This window comes from Anolis sagrei, chromosome 3, assembly GCF_037176765.1.
Source record: "Anolis sagrei isolate rAnoSag1 chromosome 3, rAnoSag1.mat, whole genome shotgun sequence".
NCBI lineage: Eukaryota > Metazoa > Chordata > Lepidosauria > Squamata > Dactyloidae > Anolis > Anolis sagrei.
This window is the reverse complement of record NC_090023.1, coordinates 41634153-41662098: the sequence shown is the minus strand read 5'-3', so window position 1 is coordinate 41662098 and position 27946 is coordinate 41634153. Positions and strand designations below refer to the sequence as shown.

Below are 27946 nucleotides of genomic sequence, written 5' to 3'. Positions count from 1 at the left end.
TTGCATCTGTACGAACCGGCTTCGCATTGATTGTTTCAGTTGAGACATTAAACCATTTTCATTAATGGAAATATAGTTCTTGAGCGGAATAATTAGACCCTCCTCAGAAAAGATAAAAGCCGAGTGATTTGAATGGAAGATCCTTCTTCTGAGACAGCCAATTGCCTAATCGAGCTGCCTCCCACCTGACAGTCAGTAATTAGGAAATGGTTGTGTGTGCATGTTAAAACCTTGACACACAGGTGTCATCCTCTTGTTGGGACAGAGAGAGGAGGAAGGACAAGTCTGTGGCAAAGGGCTGAGAGGAGCACGTTTGCTCCATGGTAGTTAATTGATTGGTTTAGGTTTGAATCTGTGTTGTCATTGCTCCCCTTTTTTGAAAAAAAAAGTCATTTGAGAAGTTCCTGACAGTAAGGTCACCATGACAGATTTGAGCTGCAAGAAACATAGCGACTGCACTGTCTCTCGGCTGCTCAACGTGGTGGAGAATGAACTCCAGGCTGGAAGAGACAAAGGAGACCCCACGGAGAAGCAGCTCCAGGTGGTCTTGGAGGACGCTTCTCTCTGGCAAAGGTTCAGAGAAGTTACTAATGAGATGATCGTCACAAAGAATGGACGGTGAGTATGATTTTGTTCTTCCAAGAAGCTAGGGAAAAAGAGAACTACGTGCAGAATAGTAGCTAACTCTGCACTTAGGTTGGTCAATAGCCCATTGAGGGTTATTTGTCTGCTCAAACTCCACTGAAGTGAATGGGAGAAGCACATAGAGGTTTCACAGTATGCACAGATATTTCAGTAGAGCAGGTGTGGGATGCCTTCCTAGGGAATTTTGTCCACAGACTTTGTGTGTCTGTGTTAATAAGTATTTTTATCTTTTCAGTACTAAGAATTTCTGTAGATTTAGGAAATATCTGGATGATGTATATGCAGTTATGGATGTTAATGTAGTGTATGTGCCAATGAAATCGAAAAGTAAATTCACGAAAGTAAGAAAGTATTTTTATTTTGGGCCAATGTACGGCATACATTGGCATGATCCATGTGTAGAGTTGTTTTAATTTTATGGGGTTGACTTTATGAATGTACACAGGTCACTTTGTTGAATTGATAACGTTCTTTTCAAAACAGATCCCACCCCAGTACTTCCTAATTAACATCACATACAAAATAGAAAAGGCCAATTATGATAATAAAATAAACAAGAATGATTAATAAGGTATTATACAGGGCTGGGTGTGCTTTTATCACATGTGGCAGAATGCTCACATCGCATCCTGTATAGTTTGTATCAGTTTGTAAATATTTAGAATGAAGTACATAACTTTTACACTTTGATTGAAAGCAAGATGTTTTGTTTAGACAAACACTTGGTAGGATTTGGTTTTGGGTTGGTTCTACCATACGCAGTACATGAATATATGAACCATTTCCTCTCTTTTAGTACACCGAGATACAACATTTTGTCTATAGCTCATAATATCAATAATTAATGTCATATACAGGCACTCCCCAAGTTACAAACAAGATAAGTTCTGGGTTGCTGTGAGTTTTCTGGGCTATATGGCCATGTTCCAGAAGCATTCTCTCCTGACATTTCATCAACATCTATGGCAAGCATTCTCAGAGGCTATGAGGTTTGTTGGAAACAATGCAAGTGGGGTTTATATACCTGTGGAATGTCCAGGATGCAAGAAAGAACTTTTGTCTCTTTGAGGCAAGTGTGAATTCTGCAATTGATCACCTTAACATTGAATAGCCTTGCAGCTTCAATGCTTGGTTGCTTTCTGCCTGGGGAAGCCTTTGTTCGGAGGTGATTAGGTGGACCTGGTTGTTTCTTGTCTGGAATTCCCCTGTTTTGAGTGTTGTTCTTTCTTTACTGCCCTGATTTTAGAGTTTAGGTTCTGTCAGTTTGCTCTTAAATTGAATTGGTTTGTAAGTCGGAACAGGTAGTACATTCTGAGTGTAAGTCCAGTAAAATCAATCTGTCTGTCTGTCTATCTATCTATCTATCTATCTATCTATCTATCATCTATCTATCTATCTATCTATCTATCTATCTATCTATCTATCTATCTATCTATAGTAGAGTCCTACTTATCCAACTTTTGTTTATCCAACATTCTGTATTATCCAACACAGTCTGCTTCCTGCCTGGATCCACAGATGAGGGAAGTGGAGTATATGTTTACCTGTGGAATAATGTCTAGGGTGGGAGAAAGACAGAACCCTTGTCTGTTTTGGTGCTAAATTAGTAAATAGAGTAATTACTACATGACATTACTATGTATTGAACTGCCTTTTCTATTGATTTGTTGTAAAATATTTATTTATTTATTTATTTACAGTTCTTATATTCCGCCCTTCTCACCCCGCAGGGGACACAGGGCGGATTACAGTCAACACATATATGGCAAACATTCAATGCCAGTTTTGACAAACAACGTTTAACACACAAATACACCAAGGCTATTTAACTTTTTTCTGGCCGCCAGGGGAGCTGCTGCTTTTCATCGTCCATCAACGACACCGATGAAGTTCTTCCGCATTCCACATTCCCCGGAGTCTTTTTTCTTTATGGCCTCATAAATTAGTTAAATTTAGTCTCCCACACAAGGTGGTGCCTTATTTTCCTACTTGACAGATGCAACTGTCTTTCGGGTTGCAAAGGTCGACAACGGGCTACACAATGGCTGGACACCCACTCCAGCCCGGGCTGGCTTCGAACTCATGACCTTTTGGTCAGAGTGATCTTAATGCAGCTGACACTCAGCCAGCTGCGCCACAATCCCAGTGCAAAATATGATGTTTTGGTGCTTAATTTGTAAAATCATAACATAATTTGACGTTTAATACACTTTCCCTTAATCCTGCTGGATTATCCTGTTGGATTATCACTTTCTGTCCCTGTGATAATCCAACATATTTGTTTATCCAATGTTCAACCCGCCCTTTATGTTGGATAAGCGAGACTCTATCTATCTATTACCTTTGGATAACATTGAGAAGGGTTAACGCCCCTGTGGTGTTTGTTTTGCTGCCTGAGATTTCACCACACTTTCTGTCCCTGTGACAATTGAATTTTGAAAAATTATGGTTGTTGTGGAAACAAGGATTGGTGATAAAGGTTCATTGAAGATATCTTTCCCCCATGATAACTCTTCTAGGAATGGATTTCCCTTCCTAGGGGTAGATTCCTCTTACTTCCTGTTGACTCACCCCCTTTCTTTGTAAGTCAGATGTTTGTAACTCGGGGATTGCCTGTATCTTATTATAACACTAGCTGTGCCCTGCCATGCGTTGCTGTGGCCTATAGTAAAACTTATCAAAGTTGAGGTAGATATCTGGACTATTATGAAGGAGAGGTCCCTACCTATTCCTTCCCCCTTTTCCTCCCCCTTTCTCTCCTTTCTTCCTTCTCTACCTCTTTCTTTCTTTCCTTCTTTCACTACTTGGTTTCATCCTTCTCTCTTTCCTTCATTCCCTCCCCCTTTCTTCCTTTGCCTTTCTTCCCTCCCTGTTTGCTTCCTTCTTTCACTTTTTATTTCCTTTTATTTCACCACCATCATAACAATAACAATAATGCAATGCATTGCCTCCGGGACCTGACACCTCTCCCATTCCCCCTAAAAGAGTCTCATAGGAACAATAGCATAATAATAATAATAATAGAAATAACAACCTTTACCCGCCATGTGTTGCTGTGGCCAATCTTCCCTCTTTCTCTCCTTCTTTCCCTCCCTCCCTCCCTCCCTCCCTCCTTCCTTCCTTCCCATCTTTCCTTCTCCTCTTCTTTCTCTATCTCTTTCCTTCCTTCCCCCTTTTTCTTTCTCTTCTGCTGTCTCTCTTTTCTTTCCTTCCATCTTTCCTTTTCTTTCCTTTTCTTCTTCCTCTAACTTTCCTTCCTTCCCCCTTTTTCTTTACCTCCCTTTCTCTTTCTTCCTTCTTTCCTTCCTTCCTGTCTTTCCTAGATTTTGACAGGGTGGGAAGGGGCGGGGTGGGGTTTGGAGGTGGCCTGAAGTAAAAGGAGGTACGATTGGGGTGGGGGAGTGATGGAGCGTGGGGTTGTGTGTGTGTGTGCGGCGGCGGGGGGAGTGGGGTTGCATGTGTGTGCGGCGGTGGGGGGAGTGATGGAGCGTGGGGTTGCGTGTGTGTGTGTGGCGGCGGGGGGAGTGGGGTTGCGTGTGTGTATGCGGTGGCGGGGGGAGTGATGGTTGCATGTGTGTGTGCGGCAGGGGGTGTGTGTGTGCGGGAAGCGGCGCGGCGGGGCTTGGAGCGGGCATGGTTTCCGCAGAGGGAATGTTGGCCGGAAGGCCATGTGCGCGCGCCAGGGAACTTGCGGCTGGGCGCCAATGCGCATGCTCAGTTGTTTTGCCGTTTTGTGAGTGTGTTGTTGTGTTGTTTTTCATTTTGAGTAGATATGTTTGTACCTTGTGGGTTGTGTTATGGGCATGGGAATTTTGGTTAAGTTTCGTTGGGGTTTTTTTGAGTTTTGTTCTTTTGCCGTTTTGTGAGTGTGTTGCTGTGTTGTTTTTCATTTTGAGTAGATATGTTTGTACCTTGTGGGTTGTGTTATGGGCACAGGGATTTTGGTTAAGTTTCGTTGGGGGATTTTTGAGTTTTGTTGTTTTGCCGTTTTGTGAGTGTGTTGTTGTGTTGTTTTTCATTTTGAGTAGATATGTTTGTACCTTGTGGGTTGTGTTATGGGCACAGGGATTTTAGTTAAGTTTCGTTGGGGGATTTTTGAGTTTTGTTGTTTTGCCGTTTTGTGAGTGTGTTGTTGTGTTGTTTTTCATTTTGAGTAGGTATGTTTGTACCTTGTGGGTTGTGTTATGGGCACGGGGATTTTGGTTAAGTTTCATTGGGGGATTTTTGAGTTTTGTTGTTTTGCCGTTTTGTGAGTGTGTTGTTGTGTTGTTTTTCATTTTGAGTAGATATGTTTGTACTTTGTGGGTTGTGTTATGGGCATGGGAATTTTGGTTAAGTTTCGTTGGGGTTTTTTTTAGTTTTGTTTCCTCGTTGGATGCCCCTAACAAATTTATATATATAGATGACAAATGGGAGGCAAATATTAATTGGGTTGAATAAAATTAAATTGTATATTTGTTATTATATAAATAGTAGAGCCTAGAAAAGTCACTTTTGGGAACATGATCATGCTGCTCTGAAATTCAGGGAGACCTCACAACCTCAGAGAATGCCTGCCATAGATGCAGGCGAAACGTCAGGAGAGAATACTTCTAGAACATGGCCATACAGCCCGAAAAACCTACAACAACCCAAAGATATTTCACCTAAACATTTGGCAGAACTTCCTGATGATCAGAGTTTTTTAACAGTGGAATATTCTTTCTCCACGGAGTCTTCTTCTCTGGATGTTTTTACACAAGGACTGGAAGGTCATCTTTTAGGGAGAGCTATGATTGTGTGTTCTACATGGCAGAATGGGGTTGGATTGGATGGCCCTTGTGGTATCTCCCAAATCTATGATTTAATGATTGCATGGCCTAGGGGGCTCATGCACCCCAAGCATTTCTTTGGGCCTCCCATCATACATCTCCCGTGTATATTCAATTGGCAGAATTACATCCTAGAAAACTCCTAGAGGGACATCATTCTCTTGAATAAGGTCGTCCCATCCCAAATCTTGTTTTCATAAAGAGGCTATCTTTGAATACAAGTGGTTTTAATACAACGAAAATGCCTCCAGATCCTCTGAAGTTGTTCACCTCAATACACTACTTCATCACATTTGTTAAATTCCACTGACTCAAACCCCTCATATGTGGTAACCCACTGTGTCCATCACATTTGGTTGGATTCAAATGTAGGGTAGAGCATTCTTTCCTTATTTTAAGTTTAGAGGCCAGCATTCTTTTCAAACGTTTCAGGAGGGGTGGTGAAGTGGATTTTTGGTAATGATGAGGATGTAGATGGGCAAAATTGGCAGTTCTGTAATGTGTTGGCATTTGTTTCTCTCAGGTTTAAAATGAAACGTTTCCCCAATTTGTGAGAGGGGAAATTGTGGGAGGAGCCAAAAGTACCCTTGTTGGGGAAAGTTCCGCCATTACCCTTTGCTCACTGAGTTTTTTTTTACTTTGCCAGAACAATTTATTTTTTAAAAAATAGCCTTTCTGAGTATTTCCCTTCCCTTCCATGTTATGTCTGTGCCTTGTGTTGTATAGGAAAGCCAGGAGAGAAGAGTGCCGATTCCTGGGTGCATTTGCACTGGAGAATAAATACAATCGGAACCCATTTAAAATGCCATTATTATTTGAAACACATCAAGATGAGTTCACAGCAGACACTAGAACTGTGTGATGTATCGACACATAATGTGTGCAGATCCCAGTAAGGTGGCCTTCTGCAGCTGGCAGATGGTAATTTTGTCAGCGCCGATTGTGTTTAAGTACAGGCCTTTAGGCACTGCACCCAGTGTGCCGATCACCACTGGGGGCACCTTGACTGGCTTGTGCCAGAGTCTTTGCAGTTCAATCTTTAAATCCTCATATCATGTCAGCTTTTCCAGTTGTTTCTCTTCAATCCTGCTGTCACCTGGGATTGCAACATCGACAATCCATACTTTGTTTTTTAACACGATTGTGAGGTCAGGGGTATTGTACTCCAAAACTCTGTATGAATTTGGAAGTCCCAGAGGAGTTTGACGTGTTCATTTTCTGTAACTTTTTCCGGCTTCTTCTTTGTTGCAGGCAGATGGTATTTATGGCACAAGTCCCAATGAATCATCTGAGCAATGGTGTTATGTCTCTACTTGTAGTCTGTCTGCGTGATCTTCTTGCAGCAGCTGAGGATGTGATCTATTGTTTCATCTGCTTCCTTGCAGAGTCTACATTTGGGATCTGTCGTTGACTTTTCAATTCTGGCTTTGATGGCATTGGTTCTAATGGCTTGTTCTTGGGCTGCCAGAATCGGGCCCCCCATCTCTTTTTTCAAAGTTCCATTTGTGAGCCACATCCATGTTTTTAATTTGTCAATTTGGCTCTCAATTTGGAACTGTCCATGGAGAGCCTTCTTTCACCAGTTTTCTCTTCTGCTCAGGATTGTGTTTTTACTGTATTCACTCTTTGACTTTTGCACTTTAAGTAGTTTACTATTGTTGACTTCCTTCAATGTTGGTTGTTGTTGTTGTTGTTGTTGTTGTTATTATTATTATTATTGACTTTCCTCAATGTTGGTTGTTGTTGTTGTTGTTGCTGCTGCTGTTGTTATTATGCCATGTTTCCAGGCTGTGCAGTCCTGGGAATCATAGTTTTCCAAGGTCTATCCCCTTCAGTTGGTGCATTTACAGTATGGAATGAATGCCCATGCACTCCACTTTAAATGCCATGGCTCCATGCAATGGAGTCCTCCTGGGAGTTACAGTTTCCTGAAGTCGATACCCTTATTGTGGAATACTGTGGAATGAATGCGGTTGGACCTTACTTTAAATGCTGTGTCTCCATGAGATGGTCTTGGAAATTGAGTTTCCCAAGGTCTATGAATCTTTTCTGGGTGCATCTATCCTGGGAAATGACTACAGCTGGACCTTACATTAACTACCATAGACTGAAATCTCAGGGAATTGAAGATATGTAATAGCTGACATTTCCAGTGTTTTTCCCCACAAGAACACAGGAAAATATGTTGGACGGTGCCTAGAAATTACTGTGTGATGGCAAATCACCTGAAGAATCCTGAGTATAACTGGATAACACAAATAGATTTAACAGTGTGATGAAGGTGGGAAAATTATCAATTTCATTTCTAAACAGAGTATGACTGAGCACTACTCTACCAAACACTTCCCTGCTTCAATATGATGAAGTGGTTAAACAGACCATAGTTTCCAGCATCCAGACATCATTGATCATTCTTTTGTTGTTCATTCTTTCAGTCGTTTCCAACTCTTCGTGAACTCATGGACCAGCCCACGCCAGAGGTCCCGGTTGGCTGTCACCACCCCCAGCTCCTTCAAGGTCAATCCAGTCACTTCAAGGATGCCATCCATCCATCACTGTAGTCTACACTATTTTAGTTTCCCATGTTTCCTGTGTCTTGACATAGAAGAGGTGAATGGTGCACACTGCAGTCTATTCATGTAACTAGAAAAACTTTGTTTTCCATTATCCCAGGCCTGTGAGTTTTCTGGCTTTCCCACCACCATTAGCTAATTAGCAAGGATGGGGGGAAAGCATATAGAGATGATGCTGTACAGTTAGTGAACTAAAATGGAATGGGAAGAGGGAAAACCAGAGTGGACAAGTTTTGGGGGTTACAGTTCCCAAAGTACAAGCTGGGATTTCTGGAGGTTATAGACAAGCAAGTAATATTTCCAGATCATTACTGTATTTGGCATTTTATTTTGCTTTCATTCCCCACCCTCCCAAGCTTAGAGGATGTGGTTTCTGCAGATAGATGTAACATGCTGGAAAAAATATAATTCCCCTTACATTGAAATATATTTTATTGACTTGACATAATAGTGTTTGTAAAAGGTTATGGCATTAGTCTGTTTGAAATGAATGGTCAACATTCAAAATGTATTGTCACTGAGCCCTTGTAAAAAGTAATCCACAGCTATTACATGTGCCCTTTGCCGATTCTTCAAGTGCCTCAAAGGGAAACAGGATAATGTACTCATTTAAGTCCTTGACCTCTCTGTATTTGTTGCAGGCCTGAATAGAGAGCGTATGAAAATCTGCTGAGCAGTATTTGGAAGGAGGAGGGTATTGCTTATTTACATAGCATTACATAGTTGCACATGTTATTTCAATGCATGGATGGGGTTTGTAAATGTATTACTTATTTATTTGTTTGTTTATTTGCTGCATTTTACTCAGCTCTATCTCCACCCTGAAGGGAACTCAGAGCGGCTTCCAGTTTGGCAATAACTCAATGCCACATTGTAACATGAAAGTATATAAAATACATAACATATTAAGCATTAAAATCATAAAACAACCATAAAATACATTTAAATAAACTGTTAAAACATAGCACCTAATCCCATTGTCATAGTCCATATATTAACTCTGTGGTTGCACATTGCACTGTGATTGTACTATTCCCCAAACAATTGGTTCCACAAAGTTTTAACTTTTTTATGAAAACCAGGAGGGAGGAAGCCAATGTAATCTTGCTGGGAAGGGAGTTCCATAGCTGAGGGGCAATCAATGAGAAGGCCCTGAACCTCATCCCCATCACCTGCACCTGCGAGGGGGGTGGTACTGAGAGCAGAGCCTCCCCAGAAGATCTTAAAGCCTGATGTAAATGTAACTAGAGTCTCCCCAGAAAGGAGTTTGGGAATGAGGTTCTGGGGGAAAAATAGATTTGATAGTGAACAACAGGGTGAACATATGCTACCACAGCCATAATGTGGCAGAAAACTCAAGAATATCATAGACTGATCAAGCGAACTGTTACCTTTAAGACTTGAGAAATAGAAATGAAGAATGTGCATCGAGTCTTAGATTTGGGTTGAACCTCATTTTGCTGATTTAGTATATGACTCTGCTTTTCTTGGACTAATTCCAAGTCAGTGTCCAGAGGAGGGCGACTAAAATGATCAAGGGTCTGGAGAACAAGCCCTATGAGGAGCGGCTTAGGGAACTGGGCATGTTTAGCCTGAAGAAGAGAAGGCTGAGAGGAGATATGATAGCCATGTATAAATATGTGAGAGGAAGCCACAGGGAGGAGGGAGCAAGCTTGTTTTCTGCTTCCTTGGAGACTAGGACGCAGAGCAATGGCTTCAAACTACAAGAGAGGAGATTCCATCTGAACATTAGGAAGAACTTCCTGACTGTGAGAGCCGTTCAGCAGTGGAACTCTCTGCCCCGGAGTGTGGTGGAGGCTCCTTCTTTGGAAGCTTTTAAGCAGAGGCTGGATGGCCATCTGTCAGGGGTAATTTGAATGCAATATTCCTGCTTCTTGGCAGGGGGTTGGACTGGATGGCCCATGAGGTCTCTTCCAACTCTTTGATTCTATGATTCTATGATTATATGCTAAGAATTGGGTCCAAAGCTCAAGTCAAGACTAATTTACTTCTTAAGCCAGGTAAAGTGTAGCAGTGTGTTATTTGGCTGAAATGACTTGAAAGCATGTGGACTTCACAAAGTCAGTGCTTCTTTTAAGTTCTTCCAGTTCTCACCTTTCACCCCTCCACTCAGAATTGGTGAGTTTATTTTAATAATAATAATAATAATAATAATAATAATAATAATTTTATTTTTTATCCACCTCTCCTCATAGCTCGAGGTGGGTTACAGAGCAATTAAAACACACAAGAGGTAATACTGTACAATACATTTTATCAACAAAAAAAGGAATCATCTCAACAAGCAACCTGGCTCACCTACAGAGAAATATTGAAAAAACAGAAAGGAAATATTATATTAAAAACACAAGAAGAAATTGACCAATTAAATAAGAATATCTCTTGGTTCCAATACAGACAAAAAAGAGACTAGTACAATGAAGACAAGAAAATAAGATTTTTTGGAGAAGGACACTTTCTGGAACAAAATAATGATGACAGATAAGAAGCTAATGACCAAAATATACAAAAAAAAAATTAGAATAGCTGACAGAAACAGAACAAATTAAAGATTGCATGATTAAATGGGCAGCAAATATTGGAAATACAATTAAATTTGAAGAATGGGAAAAATATGGAACCAAAAATTAAAATTATGATTTGAAAGAAAATTAGTATAAAATGATGTATCAATGATACATAACACCACAAAAATTAGCAAAATGCTACCCAAATGTCCAAGACAAGTGTTGGAAATGTGATGATGTAGGAACTTCTTTCCACATGTGGTGGACTTGTAAAATAGATAAAAATTACTGGAAAGAAATAAAAGAAGAAATTCAAATGATATTACAAACAAAAGTACAACTAAAACCAGATTTTTTAAAATTGGGAATTATAGATATGGACCTGGATAAAAATAAAAACAGACCCTTTAACTATTTAGTGGTGCTGGCTAGAATAGCATACACCCAATACTGGGGAATAAAAGAAATGCCTACTGTCAAAAATAATTGACATAAGGAATATGTCAATTATTTTCGGCAATATGTCATATTTGGCAATATTTTATATTCTGCAATATGTCAATTGCCGAATGTAAACCGCCTTGAGTCACCTTCAGGCTGAGAAAGGTGGTATATAAATACAGTAAATAAATAAATAAATATGGACAAACTAACCCAACTAATGACCAAACATTCAGGCAGTAACATAAAGATAATGGATTGGACTTCCTGACTGTGAGAGCCATTCAGCAGTGGAACTCTCTGCCCCGGAGTGTGGTGGAGGCTCTTTCTTTGGAAGCTTTTAAACAGGGGCTGGATGGCCATCTGTCAGAGGTGATTTGAATGCAATATTCCTGCTTCTTGGCAGGGGGTTGGACTGGATGGCCCATGAGGTCTCTTCCAACTCTTTGATTCTATGATTCACTTAATGATTATATGATACAAGAAAAAATGAAATTGAAAATAGAACCAAACTGATGACTAAAAAAATAGCTCTCTAATGGAAAGGATCGAAGAGGGGAGAGTAACAATATAAAGAATCTAGAGAGGACAATGTACACCACGTGGAGAAGATTGGAAATCAACATTTCCTATTTCTCTCCTTCCCCAGATCCATAGTATATTCTCCTTCCTTCCTTCCTTCCCTCCTTCCTTCCTTCCTTTTTTTTCTTCCCCTTTCCTCACTGCGATAGTATTCCCCTATCTTACCTTCCCTTCCCCACATGCTCTACTTTTTATATTGTAAATAATAGTACTTGGTATTTTTACTAACAAAAATCATTAAAAAAAGGAATAATCTCCTTCTCTGAGTAGAGTGGGGAAAAGGCCTTTTTTAAAGTCTGGTAGAAAAATGATAACAATGGTGGCCAAGGTCAGTGGCCACCTGAAGCAGCACTAGCGCTTTCCACTTCTTGCACAGTGACCCTTCACGTATCCGCAGATGATATCAATATCAACTTATATATGAGATCAGCTTACATACAAGTATATAAAGTCTCCACATCTGGAACAATACTTTCAGTAGTACAAAGGAAATCTATCAGTCATATTAGAAACATGCCCTATATGGTTCCAGTCCACTTTACTTGTTCGAATGTATCTCCCTCTATGACCTACCTCAGAGTTTATTATCGTCGGGGGAGGCCTTGCTCTTAATCCTGCCACCCTCACAAGTGCGATTGGTGGGGATGAGAGACACCCCCATCTATGGAATGCACTCCTCAGTGAAATCAGGATGACTCCTTCTCTCTCCTCCTTCAGGAAGAAACTCAAGTCTTGGCTTTGGGACAAGCATTCGGGCATCTGGTTTAGGAACATCTGTTATGACTTGTGAGAATATTCAATTAAGAGACCTTGGACTGGAACTCTGGACTATGATCTGGATTTGCAGACTCAGACTTGATTGTGTTAATATTTTAAGGGCCAATATTTATATTTTAATGTATTTTATTGCTTTTTAAATGTATTTTTTATTGCTGTTGACCTGTTCATGCTAATTGTTGTGCTCTGTTTCTTTGTTGGCATCTAATGACAGCCAATTGTAAGCCGCCCTGAGTCCCCCTTCGGGGGTTGAGAAGGATGGGATACAAATATTCTAAATAAATAAATAAATAGCAAGGGTTCATTACATCATTTGTGCCAAAGAGAGGAGGGATGGCTGCCGATCAGTTTTCAACAAGAGTATATCAAGCCTCCAAACAGCAATATAGTTATTTGCCTCAATTTCAGAGCCTGGAAAAGTCAATTAGCTCTTCTTTATTTATGTAATGAGTCTATTGAATCAATATGCTCAAATTAATTATTTTCTAGTTTTGAAATGATTCTACTCTCCATCAGTTTCTTGTGTGTTGTTTCTCTTCCAGACGGATGTTCCCTGTATTAAAGATCAGTGTCTCCGGTTTGGACCCTAATGCCATGTATTCCTTTCTTCTGGATTTTGCTCCAACCGACAGCCACCGCTGGAAGTATGTGAATGGAGAATGGGTACCAGCTGGAAAGCCAGAGCCGTCTAATCACAGTTGTGTCTATATCCATCCTGACTCTCCGAACTTTGGGGCCCATTGGATGAAGGCGGTGGTGTCTTTTAGCAAGGTGAAGCTCACCAACAAGCTGAATGGCAACGGGCAGGTATGGCGCCATCATGTTTTGTACATCTCTTTTGGCTTGAATCATTGCCTTCTACCAATGAGGGAATATCAAGGGTGCATTTATGCAATTAGAAGGGCCCTTAGAGGCCTCTTCACCCACAGATGCCAATTATTCCATGGAGTCCAAATGTAAACAGGAATAAACAGGTCTTAATTGGAGCTTTCAGATTTTAATGGACTCCTTGATGTTAAGAGAGACAGAGTGTGCTGTGGTTTAACCATCAGGGATTTCGTTCCCCCCACCCCATACTTTGCCTTGTGTGTTGAGGTTTTTACACAGGACTTCAGAGAAGGGGGAAATGATTGTAGATATTAAGGTTTTGTTTTCTCCCCCATGCCGTTTGGTGTGTAAGTGGAATGTTGGCAATAGTCAGGCACTCGAATAAAAGGCTTCTCCTAAATGAAATAATTACCCTGCTTGCTTCTGCTTCATGATAATTATCAATAATCTATTGAATCATCTTTGGCCTTTGGAATAATAATAAAAAGCATCTACCTGTACCAGAAAATAAGTGGCATTCTCCCCGAGACCCTTAAAACCGCAAAGAGGAAAGTTGGCTTTGTTGGGTTGTTTGTTTAATATCCATCTAAAGGACAACAATGTTACGTGCTGCCTTTGACTTCTTTTAAAAAAAACAAAAACAAAACCCATACATTGGAACAATCTATCAGTAAACCCATTAGCAAGAAAAACACAAACTTTTTGGTCTTTTATCTAGTTTACATCTACACTGGTCTATTGGTGGTCATGTCTGTGCTGTTGTGGCCACATGTAAAGTCTTGATCAATGCAAGTTTTTATTACAGTTTATTGATAGAGCTCTAGACGGTTTGTTGACTTGTTGTAGAGTTGATAATGTATGAAGTTCTTATTAAGTTTGTGAAGAAGGACCTGATACCCATTATCACATCAAATGGGGGAAAGTGGGGCATTCTGTGTCTCTGGTTGAGATGCAAAGTGGGATGCCAATGTTGTTCAAAATATCAGAGGAGTGGAGCTAAGATCCTGTTGGATAAATGTGTAGCTATAACCATGCTGGGCACAGATAATGTAGATGGGAGGAAAAAGACAACAGGTTCAATGCTTCCAAAGGAAGGAAGAAGATAATGTAATCCCTGATATTTCATTGGGAGGGGAAAGCTACCAGTTCTAAGCAGCCCGTATTTCTAGTTCCAAGTAGCCTCAGGGTCAAGTGTTCTGAGAAGACTTGACTTAGACAATTATTTGGTGTGTTGCAGTTCAAAATATGCAAATGTGAGTAGGTACAGTTTCTGCAGGAAGGTAATGGCGCTCCATGCAGTCATGTTGGCCACATGACCTTGGAGGTGTCTATGGACAATGTCAGCTCTTTGGCTTAGAAATTGAGATGAGCACCGCCCCCCAGAGTCGGACACAATTAGACTTAATGTCAGGGGAAACCTTTATCTTTACTAGCATAGCCAATTTTCCTTTATAGTATCCCAAACCATACATCTCCATATGTGAAATGGAATGATTAGCAGTAGGCTGACATATCCTATAATGAGATCTTCATCTTTCTTTCTTGGTTTCCACTATGTGGTTTTTTTAAAAAAGTGCAACTCTTCACCAAATGGATAATTAAATGAGCATAGTGCACCATAGTGGACCCTGATTTGGGCCTACAATATAGTTGATCCACTGTAACTCATTATTGTTATCTCTGCTTCTCTCCCCTTTTCTCACAACAGATTATGTTGAATTCTCTACACAAATATGAGCCTCAAGTTCATATTGTTCGAGTAGGGGGTCCGCACAGGATGGTAATGAATTGTTCCTTTCCTGAGACTCAGTTCATTGCTGTGACTGCTTATCAAAATGAAGAGGTAGGTGGAATAAATGTTGAAAGTCACAAGGTGAACCACCTAAAAAAGTTTCCTCTTTCCTCCTATCATCACCATCATCACCATCACCATCATCATCCTGCCTTCCCCCTACAACTGGAACTCAAAGTGGCTCACAATTTAAAAGAGCAATACAATTAAAAATGCAAAAAGTGAGTATTAAAATAGAATAGAATTCTTTATTGTATTAAACCAACTAAAACAATTTAAAATTAAAATTTTATTATTTACAGTATTTATATTCTGCCCTTCTCACCATGAAGGGGACACATGGTGGATCACAGAACACATATACGGCAAACATTTTATGCCAATTATACAGTGATAAGCCAGACAACAGATAGAGGTATATATAGGCTTTTCCCATCTTTTGGCAACTTTGGAGACTGTGCTCGGTTCCAGCCACTGGGGGTTGCTGTCACTCTGTCTCCTTGCCAAAGAGCTTTGTTTGTAAATTTCCTCCTTTTTCTGATCAAAACACCATGCCTAAAATACCTTCCTGCTTTAAATCAGTTTCTATTTATCTACTCACATTTGTTTTTGAACTGCTAGGTTGGCAGAAGCTGGGCTAAAGGTCAGGTACTCACCCTGGCCCGAGCTTTGAACTGCCAACCTTCCAGTTGGCAGGATTTATTGCAACTTGGTGATTGACCTGCTGTCCTAAAGCCTGTATATCAGTAAAACCAATAAAGCACCCTCTTATCTGTTCTTCTTGTTTTAAAAGCCTGTCTGAACAAAAAGGAATTAGTCTGTCGCAGGAAAACAAAAAGGAGGGAGACATTCTGGAATTTGAGGCAGCCACCAAGAAGGCCCTCTTTCATATCCTACCAACTGTGTTTGCAATGGTGGTGGGACATAGAGAGAGACTTCGTCTGATGATCCCATGGTCTTTGATGGCTCAGACAGAGAAATGCAGGATATTTACTGTATAACATACATATTTCTAATTGGTTGTTTGTTTGTTTGTTTTAATCCTACGCAATCTTGGCTATTTTACATAAATGTAGAACATGTATCTTGAAAAATAAGCAAACAGATAAAAGGTGTCTCATTGGCTTCTGGGAAAGGGAGATTTTCCCTGTTTTTTTTAAACCACAATTTTAAGTGTGATTCTTTTAATATGTGAATAGTATCCATTTAATAATATCTAATAGTATGGACTTGAGTGATCTTGTCAATAACGTATTTCTTTTTGTGTGTGTTAAAACTCAAGATAACGGCGCTCAAAATCAAATACAACCCATTTGCCAAAGCCTTTTTGGATGCGAAAGAAAGGTGAGTTTGCTATATAATAAGTCTCAAGTTACTTCTTATGTTTATGTTGCTGAGATGAATGTAAGTAAGCTACTGCCCTTCACCTCCCAATTTTACTGTTTGTGGTATTAAGTGAAATAAATTTTAGGAATGAGTGAAATTTGGTTGGGCAAGGTTTGTACTGTATAGGAATTTCCTCCAGTTTGCACATTTTATTATAAATTTGAGGCAACAAATGTCATTTCTCTTAAATAAAAAATGTGGGAAAAGCAAAAGAGTCTGATTTGTCAACTGAGCCACAAAGATTTGAGAGTACAGTCTTAGAAAGTCTGATGTCCGGTTCCACCAGCCAGGCCAAATGTGTTGGGAGGTTCCTATGTTTGTTGCTATAACTTTTTTCTTTTTCTTTTCCTTCCCCTCCCTCCCTTCCTTCCTTCCCTCCCTCCCTCCCTTCTTCCAATGTAAACAAATTCTATTAGACATGTAAAGCATATTGACGTATTAGTAACATATTAACCCCTTTCTACTCACTGTTCCATCTCTACCATTTTTCTAACAATATCCTAATTTTTTAGAAGTGGCGTAGCCAAAAACATGACAGAAAATAAAAATATCGTCTTTACACCTCTCTAAGCGATATATGTTGACCATGGCAGTGCAGACTGTTGAGAATTTAACTGTCACTTTTTCCTTAAAAGAGATCCTGGTTTTCTCCTGTTTCAGGGTCACAACTTTTTGAATTACTTTAGGCTGAGAAAAAAGCTACTTACTGAATTTTTTGGACATACGGGAGTGTTGCTAATGTGAGGATAGTTTCACTAAATTTTAATATCACTGTCTTTCAGAAATCACCCCAAGGATGCTCCAGATATTGTCTCTGAAAGTCAGCACATGACGTATTCTCACTGTAAGTTCTGTGACGTCATTTGATTATAGGTAGTCCCTAAGTTAGGTTTGCTCTTCTGTTCCATTGAATTTGTATGTAATTTGGAACAGACATGCACGCGCGCGCGCGCACACACACACACACTTTAGATAGCATAGAGAAGGGTTAAGACCCCTGTAGTGTTTGTTTTGCTGCCTGTGTAACTATTCAGAAGATTTCACCTCATTTTCTGACCCTATGAGAATTGGATTTTGAAATGTTGTTTGGCTTGTTATGGAAACAAGTTCTGGTGATAAAGGTTCAGTGGAGAACCCTTTTCTCCATGATAACTCTTTCAGGAGTAAATTTCATGCCAAGCACCATGAGTTACTCTAAGATAGATAGATAGATAGATAGATAGATAGAGGCAATTAGTTATTTGATATTAGGTACTGCTCATGACAAATCCTTTCAAAATAGCTTTTAAAGTATGTTGATATGATATCAGACTCTAGATGAGATAAGTATGACAGGAGATTGTAGCATTTGTTGCTGTCGTTCTCAGGAGTTTTATATCCAGATGACACTTCTGTTGTCTGGGATTATTTCCTGGCATTTTTCAGCACCATTTGCAGCATTTTCTGTTCACTCTCAAGTAGATTTCTTTCTAATTTTAAGACATACTGAAACAACAAAAACATATCTTTTTCTCCTCTCTGTGCTTGCTCTCTCAGACTTTTAGGGCATCAGTGAAATGATACATCTGAACTATATTATTATTATTATTATTATTATTATTATTATTTTAAATCAGAGATGAGAAAAAAATGCCCTTGAAACCAAAGGGCCATCACAACAAACCATTCCAAAACCTTAGGAATAGTTATTGTGGGGATCCGAGTAATTGTGACAAAGTCCCTAAAAGGATGGAATTAGTAGCTGGATGAGGCTACAATAACTGGTAGATTCTGACAAGACCCAATGAGCTGTATCACGAGAAGTTACTCTTGTTTAGATCAATATGCATGATCCCATTATATTCTTCCTTCACATTTGTTTTTTTCAATGTCTCTGTAGTAGGAGGTTGGTTGATTTCCAATCCCGATGCCATGTGTGCAGCAGGAAGTTCTGGCTATCAGTACAGTGGGACATTTTCTCTGCCTGCCTCTCATTCTCATCATGGCTGTGAACACTATTCAGCCCTTCGAGGACACAGAGCTGTTCCTTATCCCCCTTCTTATATGCAGAGAAACCCATCTCCATCAGGCAAGTTATTTTGATTTCTCTTTCCTTTCTTTATGTTCTCAATCATGACACTATGACCAATCTCTGCTTGAAATTGACCACTGAGTTGCACTGGTTGTTGTTCATTCGTTCAGTCGTCTCCGACTCTTCGTGACCTCATGGACCAGCTCACGCCAGAGCTCCCTGTTGGCCGTCACCACCCCCAGCTCCTTCAAGGTCAGTCCAGTCACTTCAAGGATACCATCCATCCATCTTGCCCTTGGTTGGCCCCTCTTCCTTTTGCCTTCCACTTTCCCCAGCATAATTGTCTTCTCCAGGCTTTGCTGTCTCCTCATGATGTGGCCAAAGTACTTCAACTTTGTCTCTAGTATCCTTCCCTCCAATAAGCAGTCGGGCTTTATTTTTCCTGGAGGATGGACTGGTTGGATCTTCTCGCAGTCCAAGGCACTCTCAGCACTTTCCTCCAGCACCACAGCTCAAAAGCATCTATCTTCCTTCGCTCAGCCTTCCCTATGGTCCAGCTCTCACATCCGTAGGTGACTACAGGGAATACCATGGCTTTGACTAGGCGGATCTTTGTTGCCAGTCTGATGTCTCTACTCTTTACTATTTTATCGAGACTGGACATTGCTCTCCTCCCAAGAAGTAAGCGTCTTCTGATTTCCTGGCCACAGTCTGCATCTGCAGTAATCTTTGCACCTAGAAATACAAAATCTGTCTCGGCCTCCACATTTTCTCCCTCTATTTTCCAGTTGTCAATCATTCTTGTTGCCATAATCTTGGTTTTTTTGATGTTTAGCTGCAACCCGGCTTTTGCGCTTTCTTCTTTCACCTTGATTAGAAGGCTCCTCAGCTCCTCCTCGCTTTCGGCCATCAGAGTGGTGTCATCTGCATGTCTGAGGTTGTTAATGTTTCTTCCAGCAATTTTCACCCCAGCTTTGCATTCATCAAGCCCCGCACATCGCATGATGTGTTCTGCATACAAGTTAAAAAGGTTGGGTGAGAGTATGCAGCCTTGCCATACTCCTTTCCCAATCTTGAACCAGTCTGTTGTTCCATGGTCAGTGGAGGACCTAGATATTCTGAGAGAACACTTTCCTAGGCATTTGTGACCTCGTGAATCATCTCAGAATCAATCAGTAACATTACAGTGTAGATAATGCATGGGAAAATTTTGGCCCTCCAGGTGTTTTGGACTTCAACTCCCAGAATTTCTAACACTGGAGGGCTGAAGTTTGCCCATGCCTGGTGTAGATGAACCCTTTGATTCTTTACATGTTTGGGATTACAGCTCCTTTACCACTTTTCTTGCTGGCTATGGCTTCAGAGCCCCACCCCAAAATCTGGATCTTAAAAGTTGTCCTTCTGTGGCCTAAGATTTATTTCATCCTAGTTTCTGATTATTTTAAATTATAGAGGCAAACTGACACGATATTTGAAGACAAAACTGTTAGAAACTCATTATCATTTATTTTATTTTTCTCCAAAAGTGAATTTGATGGACAATGATCTTCAGGTCTCCTCAGGCCACGAAGGATGGACCCCACTGCCCTCCAGTCACCATGCCAACTTGGTCCCTGTGCCACACAATAGTGGTACTAATACCCCAGGACCTAGGTAAGCAAACATTTGCTTTACATGTTAGCAGCAGCTGCCCAGCAATCTTAGTAACTTTAATTATCTGTGCAAGAACTTCCTTTCAGAATCTTTCATGTTTGGCTTGGGGACTCTAAAGGCTAATTCTGCAACATTTCTGTCCTAGAAGCATCAAACGGCAATTTATTTTAAGTGACTGGTTTCTATCACCATGTCTGCAAAAGGATAGTGATCTGGATACCTTCCACAGTACACAATTATAGCACTTTGATTCTGTTCTAAGTGCCATGGCTGCATCTCACGGAGTTCTTAAATCCATACTTTCTGAAAGAATTCTAAATGCCCCTCCCTGAACTACACATTCCAAGATTTTATAGATAGCAGCCATGATACTTCGAGTAGAATCAAAGTGCTATGATGCTGCTGTGTAGAGGGGCCCCTAGCCTGTGCACATAGTAGAAATCCATAGCAATATATTGAAATGGCAGAATGGGTTGTAGATAAACATTTTGATGTGGTGATTTAAATGCTGAGTTAGGTCTCTGGCATGGACGAGTCACACTCCTCATAAATCTTGTCAAGAAATTCCAGTGATGGACTCACCATGAGTTAGATTTCTTTTTGTTTTGTAAGAACAAAAGAAAAAGAAAAGCAGGGTGTGTTTATAACAACAACAACAACAACAACATTTTTGTACCCTGCCTCCATCTCCCAGAAGGGACTTGGGGCGGCTTACATATGGCACAATGTGCCTAAAACAACACATAAAATAAACACATAATACAATAAAAGATAAAAACCAATAACCTATAAAACAATAATTTAAGCTCAAAACTGTGCCCAATAACCTATGGTGAGAACTGTCATAAAACATGGCCAACTGTAAACAGGAGCAAGGGAATAGGATAGTGCAAGTTGTAGCTCATGAACTAGGGCATGGGATGAAAGTGCAATGCTCTGTCATTAATTGTGGACCATTGGTGTTAGACATTCTCAAAGGCTTGTCCAAATATCCAAGTCTTCAATTCCTTCTGGAAAGAGGACAGTGTAGGGGGCCTGTCTAACCTCCCTAGGGAGAATGTTTCAAAGCTGGGGAGCCACCACCGAGAAAGCCCTCTCCCTTGTCCCCACAATCACTCTTGTGATGGTGGCAGGACCACAAGGAGGGCCTCCCCAGCAGATTTTAACTCTTGCACATAAGCATAGGGGAGGGGGGATGCGGTCACAACAATAGACAGGAACTGAACCATTTAGGATTTTGTAGGTGATTGGCATTTCAAGCTGCAAATAGGGAATTCCATTTTTAAAAGCTATCCTTCCACATGAATGTTACATTTTCCTCCTGCCTATAGGCCAGCTCCTTTCATCCATTCAGGGCCAAGTTAGATTCAGCCCTGAAAATTCTGAGAATTTCACTTGGCCTGTACAAAATTCTACATCCTTCCTCCTACTCATTCTCTACGTAGATTTGTGTGTGATGTGACAAACCAAATATTTCAGTTTACTGTTACTGTTCATGCAATTCCTGTAGCACTGCAGCATGTGTTTTTCCATTGTTTTAATACAGTCACTACCCATGCTTGTGGACAGTCAGCAGCAATGCCATTAATGTTGCCAACATTGCCAGTGATGTAAGTAGTGGTCCTCCTGGAACATTCCTGAGAAGCAACCTTGCTTTGCCTGCCACCTCCTCATCACCTTCAGTTTCTTTGCCAGAAACAATTCCCAACAGCGTGGAAACACCTTTGGAGGCTGCTTTTCCACGATTAACAGAGTCTACGTGGGCACCATTAAGCTCCCATTCCTTTTGAAAGACAAAGGACAAGGACAACCAGTTGCATCCCAAATGGAACTGAAGAACACAACTGCATTCTAGCATGGAATGGCGACTCAGTCTAAAACTCTCAGAAGAAAGTGATAGAATAACACCTAAATAAGATATTTATGGGAGACTTCTGTGTGGCTGATCGACAGGCATAGAAACACACTGGTTCTGTGAAAAAGAAATGTTATTTATTGTCAAATCAAAGAAATCTGGGAATAATACTGTTGCTAAAAATACACATGGCTGCTCACTATTTTAACCTGATTTCACTATATCATTGCCTGTAGTTGTACTTGCGGGCCAGGGTGATGCAGTGGTTTGCATGCTGAATTATGACTCTGGAGACCAAGACCTGAATATCCCCTTTCAGCCAAGGATTGGGCAAGTTACAGTCTCAGCCTTAGAGAAAAGCAAGAGCAAGCTCCCTTTGAACAAATCTTGTCAAGAAAACCCCAAGTTAGGTTCACCTTAGAGTTGCCATAAGTCAGAAACTACTTGAAGGCATACAATACCAAGACATACTTTATCCCATAGTTGCACAGGAGTATATTAGTTATTAGAAAATGCAGAATGTGGGAATAATGAGTTAGAAGTCACACAGAAACATGTAACAGGTTCACATTTTCATAAACAGATTGCCATGAATGTATACTCCAAATGAGTAGGAATTAAGTCATTTCTTTGACATAATAAGTAATGTTTCAGTTATTTTAAATTGACATTTTAATGAGTTTAGAGCAGGCATGGGCAAACTTTCTAACTTGGGGGCCTGATGCTGGCACTCCCTGTTAATAGGACTGTCTGCCCTGTGATGGAAGAAAGGAAGGGAAGGAGGAAGGAAAGAGGGAAAGGAAGGATGAAGTGGAGGAAGGGAAAGATGGAAGAACAAAGAGGGTGGTAAGGGAGGGAGGGATAGAAGAGAGAAGGAAGGAAAGACAAAAGGGAAGGATGGAAGGGAAGGATGGAAGGAAGGGAAGCAAGGAAAAAGAGAAGGAAGGAAGGGAAGGAAGAAGGAAAGAGAGAAGTAAGTCAGTAAGGATGAAACGGAGAAATGAAAGGATGGAAGGAGAAAGAAGGAGGGAAGGGAAGGAAGGAGGGAAGGAGGAAGGAAAGAGAGAAGGAAGGAAAGACAAAAAATGGAAGAGAAGGATGGATGGAAGGAAGGAAGGGAAGGTGGAGGGAAAAAGAGAAGGAAGGAAGGAAGGAAGGGGAGGAAGGAAAGAGAGAAAGAAGGACGAAAAGATGGAAGGGATTGGAGAGAGGGATTGGAGAGAGGGAGAAAGAGGGGGAAAGGAAGAGAGGGAGGAAAAAGAAGGAAGAAAAGATAAAAGGGAAGGAAGAAAGGAAGGAAGGAAGGAAGGAGAAAGAGGGAGAGAGAGGAAAGATGGAAGGAAGGAAGGAAGGATGGAAGGGAAAGAGGGAGGTAGAAAGACAGAGGTAAGGAAGGGAAGAAGGGAAGGGGGAAAGAAAGAAAGAGAGAAGGAACGATAGGATGGTGAGAGATAGGAGGGCATGAGAAAAGAGCCCATGGGGCCCCATTCGGCCCCTAGGCCTGGGTTTGCCTATACCTGGTTTAGAGGCATTTCACATAAAATTTTCAAATTATGCTATCAGACTTAATGTTTGTTTTCAAAGGTAACAAAAAAGTATTGTAAGAAGCAATGCAAGAAATCGAGTAGCATTGCAAATAGAAATGAGTTACCTATGAAACATCATATTGACGAATGGAAATATTTTTCCAAACTAAGTTTCTAAGCTCTGAGAAGGTACTGAATCCCAGTACTCTTCTTCAGTACAAACATGAAAGTGAGCCAGCATGGTTTAGCTGCCTGGTTGTTTGAATAGGTCACTGGAAGCCAGAGTTCAAATCTCTGCTCCTCAACAGAAACCCTCTAAGTGATCTTATGCAAGCATAAGATGCACGCCGCTCTGAGTCACCTCCGGGCTGATATGAGTGGGGTAGAAATAATGCAAATAAATAAATAATATTTTTTTCCCCATAAATGGATCACAGAGCTGAAAGAGATCACATGGGCCATGAAGTCTCACTCTCTGCTATGGAAAAATAGACAATCAAAGCACTCCCGACAGATGGCCATCCAGTTTCTGTTTAAAGACTCCATCTCACTCCAAGGCAGCATATTCCTCTGCCGAACAGCTTCTACCATCAAAAAGTTCTTTCTAATGTTTAGGTGGAAGCGGAGGCGGCCCTAGGTAATTTTCATCGTGGGAGTTCTGTGTGCCATATTTGGTTCAATTCCATCATTGGTGGAGTTCAGAATGCTCTTTGATTGTAGGTGAACTATACATCCCAGTAACTACAACTCACATATGTCAAGGTCTATTTTCCCCCAAGAGCGCCTCAAGAGTGCCACTGGGCAAAATCAACTATACTGCAAATGCTTACTTTGACTTTGCATAATGGGTTGAGCTGCCCCTGGGTGGAACCTCTTTTTCTGTAGTTTGAATTTGTTGCTCAGTCCCAGTATATAGAGCAGCAGAAAGCAAGCTTTCCCCCTGCAATGTGACATCCTTTCAAAAATTTAAACAGGGCTATCGTCTCCCTGCTCAGCCTTCTTTTCTCCAAGCTAAACATACCCGGCTTCCTAAGCTGCTCCTCATAGGGCTTGGCTTTCCAGACCTTTTACAATTTTGGTCACTTTTCCAAATTGCCATTATCAACACAGCAGGAATGCTTTATGGTGAGTCCTGGAGAAGTCAAGCCAGAAAGCATTGTCTAGCTCTTCTGTCTCTTTTTGACTGATTTTTTGGAACAGTAGTGGGTGAACTAATATCACAAATGAAGACCTCGTCATCATCTGAACCCTTGTAAAAGTCTATGTACAATGTGAAGCAATGTGAAGTTTCATACCCTAAGTTTGTCTAATGGAAATTAATCTAGTATATTGTAATAGTTAAGTGTTTTGGTACATTTGCAGTTTTGAAAACTCCAATTTTAACTGCTTTGTAAATGCTTTCTAGTTGCTTACTTGTTCTGATTCTCGGTGGACTGGTTTACTTTTTCTGTTCCTTGAACACTGGATTATTTTGATAAATTTAATATATTGAACATAGACTTAAAGCTGAAATTTCGGGGATTGTATCAAGCAGAGAACACGAAAGGCAGCAAAGATTGAAATTAGGAATAGCTGTATCTGTGCTCATCTGGATTGCACATGTAGCATGTTAATGATGGATTGGGGAGGCTTGAATGAATTCTGTGAACCCTTCTTCAGCTTTATTTGTGATGTAGCAGCCAATGTTACTCCCTCTTTTACAATTTCAGCTCAATGCTTGTGAATTAAGATTGTTACTCATCATGTTCCAACTTCCAATACCATCCAGTGCTGAGTACACATGGGTAGCAAAGGAAATCCTTCTCTGTCATGTGCTTTGATGCATCTGTGAATGAATGTATCTCGATTTGTTGTAATTAGTTTAGGTGAACATGAATCTTGAATTTGAAACTAATGGTGTTGTGTTATTTTCCTACCCCACATCTTTTGACTGCATTGAATTTGTATTCTGAATCACCTTTGCAATCTGGAAAAAATGTGTAAGACTTCAACTTTAGAGGGAAGTCAATATACTGAGCAAATCGTGTTATGAAAAGCCTGTGACAGGTTCATTTTAAGGTCACCATAATGAAGGCAGACAATGACAACATAACACTGATATCAATGTCAAGTAGCAGATAGGAAGAAGGACTTGAGAAAAATCTAAATGGCTATGTAACAAATAGATCAACTTGGAGAAAAGGCTGATGTAACAATAGCATCAACAAATATTTTGTTCTATTCTCTGTTGGGCCTCTGCAATGAGGCAAAAACAGGAGTGGAGGTCTTGGAGTTTCCCAGGTGTTGTTGGATTGTCACTCTCATCTTCACTACCTAGCATAGCTATTGATGTGGGATGATGTAAAGTGCAGTCAAACAAAATCTGGAGAAGAGTAGGAACCATATACCCTAACAACCCCATAGCATGGATGATAGGCTTCTGCATTTGTATAGACCCACTATCTGTTTCTGTTTGTTTCGTTCATAAGACCCCCATTTTCATTTTTGAGCACCATCCAAAAAGGGGCGCCCTTTTTGCATGGGTGTTTTTTTTCTCTGCATCCAAAAATACAAAAAACATTTGGTACATTGGCGACAATGGGTGGGCTGCCCCAGGCTCCTCTTTCCCTCAGTTTTAGGGCTAGAGGGGTGAAAATTGCTACACATGGAGGGCACACCTACCACTCTTAGCCCACCAAGTTTTATCACATTTGAGTCATAACATGAGTTTTAGGGATTTTTTTCTTTCTATAAATAAAATCTCCTTAAAAACACCCCCCCCCCAAACTGGCCATGCCCCCTAACTTCTCCAGGAGGAGCAGCAAGAGGGAGGCAGGGAAGACACCATTAGTTTCCTGCCAAATGTCAAAGATGCTTCACACACTGCACACACAATCAGCCCAGTATCCAGCCACACTATTTCACTTCTTTTTTAACTGGTGGCAAATTGGGGGCGGGGGGATTCCCTTTTCTGTACTGTCATCTTTGGCAATGGCATGGTCTGTCTTGGAGCTGCCTCCTTGGGTCCTTGCTTGCTGCTGCTGCCTTCCTCTCCTTCTCCTTCTCTGTCTCTCATGCAAGAAAGGCACCTCCAACCCTCTGCTCTTCCTCCTTTGTGCTTCTTAACCCTCTCCTTCTCCCTCCTGCTAAGCTCCTGGAGCTGCTAGCTTAGGCCAATGCTGCTGCCTGGCTTACTCTAGAGTAAAAGGCACAAAGGAGGATGAGGAGGGGGGCTGGAGACACCTTCCTTGCACGAGAGATGGTGGCAACAGCAAGCAATGACCCAAGGTGGCACCAGGGCAGCTCCAACAGCGGAGGAGGAGGGAGGAGGAGCCATGCACTCTCCAAGGCTTTTAAAGGAGATATCCCACTTCCAGTTAAGGATGAGTGATGACCTTCTGGAATTGGGGAGTAAATGTGGGTTGATTATACTGGGGGTTAATAAAAAAGATTAAATTGTGCTCATGAAAAGCAGACAAGGAAATGGTACCCGCTCCTGCTTTCTTTCGTTTCGAGCTAATTTTCGTTCCACAGGGGGATGTTCCTGTTTTGTGCTCTTACCTGAAACAAAAGGGACAAAAGAATGAATGGAACAGGAGAAATGAGTACAGCACACACATCTAATGGATGGGCAAATGTAAAGAGGGCCGATTCCAACCTTGTGCCATTGGTGGGCAAAACAGATGTAAATGGTGTCACATCACTTCCAGTTTCAATTTCAGCCAATTATTTGCTTTTTTGTTGGGGAGGGGAACTTCAGTTTGGAATGAAAATTAGCTCAAAATAAAAGAACTCTGCAGTCTTTCCAAAATTGTGACAGTAAATGACATTGTCTCAATTTGGGTCACTATTTTGATGGGGACTACAGAGGGCATTTTTGTGGTTCTTTATGGTTTGGAGGCAATAATGGCATAGAACAATTTTTGTCTCCAAGATAACTTCTTCAGGTTGCCATAATTTAGAAATGAAGGCACACATATTTGTGATGGTAGTGATTACCTGTGTTTTAGCTTTCATGTACAGAACCCAGTTTGGGATAGCTACTCAGTACCTTTTCCTTCTGCCTTTCGTCCTTATTTGGTTATTTTCTGGGAGGCTCTCAACACTTCACCTTGCTTTTTATTTAAAAACTAGCTGACCCCTGCCACAGGTTGCTGTGGCCCAGTCTGTGTATATGTGCTTTGTGTGTGTATATATTTGTGTATGTGTATGTATGTGTGTGTGTATATATATATAGCTTTGTGCATTAATTGTAATGTAGTTTTTTTTTAAAAAAAGGCTTTTAAAGTCTCTTTTGCTGTGTTTTTCCGTGTTTTTATGAGTGATGGCCACTTGTTGGCCTGATACATGTATTGTGTCCAAATTTGGTGTCAATTCGTCCAGTGGTTTTTGAGTCATGTTAATCCCACAAACGAACATTACATTTTAATTTATATAGATGTTGTTGTTCTTCCTTCAACAAGCTCTAATGGGTTCTCTTGGCACTGTACCACTATAGCAGTGGAGTATGAAGGATTTTTCTTTGAAAAAGATAAAACATAAACAGAGGAATTGAGGTA

The 27946-nt window shown here is 40.7% G+C and overlaps 1 protein-coding gene across 1 annotated transcript; it reads left to right on the top strand.

The window, feature by feature from the left end:
* Positions 1-421: 421 nt before the first annotated feature.
* On the top strand, positions 422-26559 carry TBX19 (T-box transcription factor 19). Its single transcript, XM_067466222.1, has 9 exons — positions 422-618; positions 12900-13164; positions 14894-15028; positions 16260-16321; positions 17146-17207; positions 18243-18431; positions 19901-20027; positions 21574-21637; positions 26539-26559. The coding sequence occupies exons 1-9, from the start codon at positions 422-424 to the stop codon at positions 26557-26559; spliced, it is 1122 nt and encodes a 373-aa protein (XP_067322323.1).
* Positions 26560-27946: the final 1387 nt, after the last annotated feature.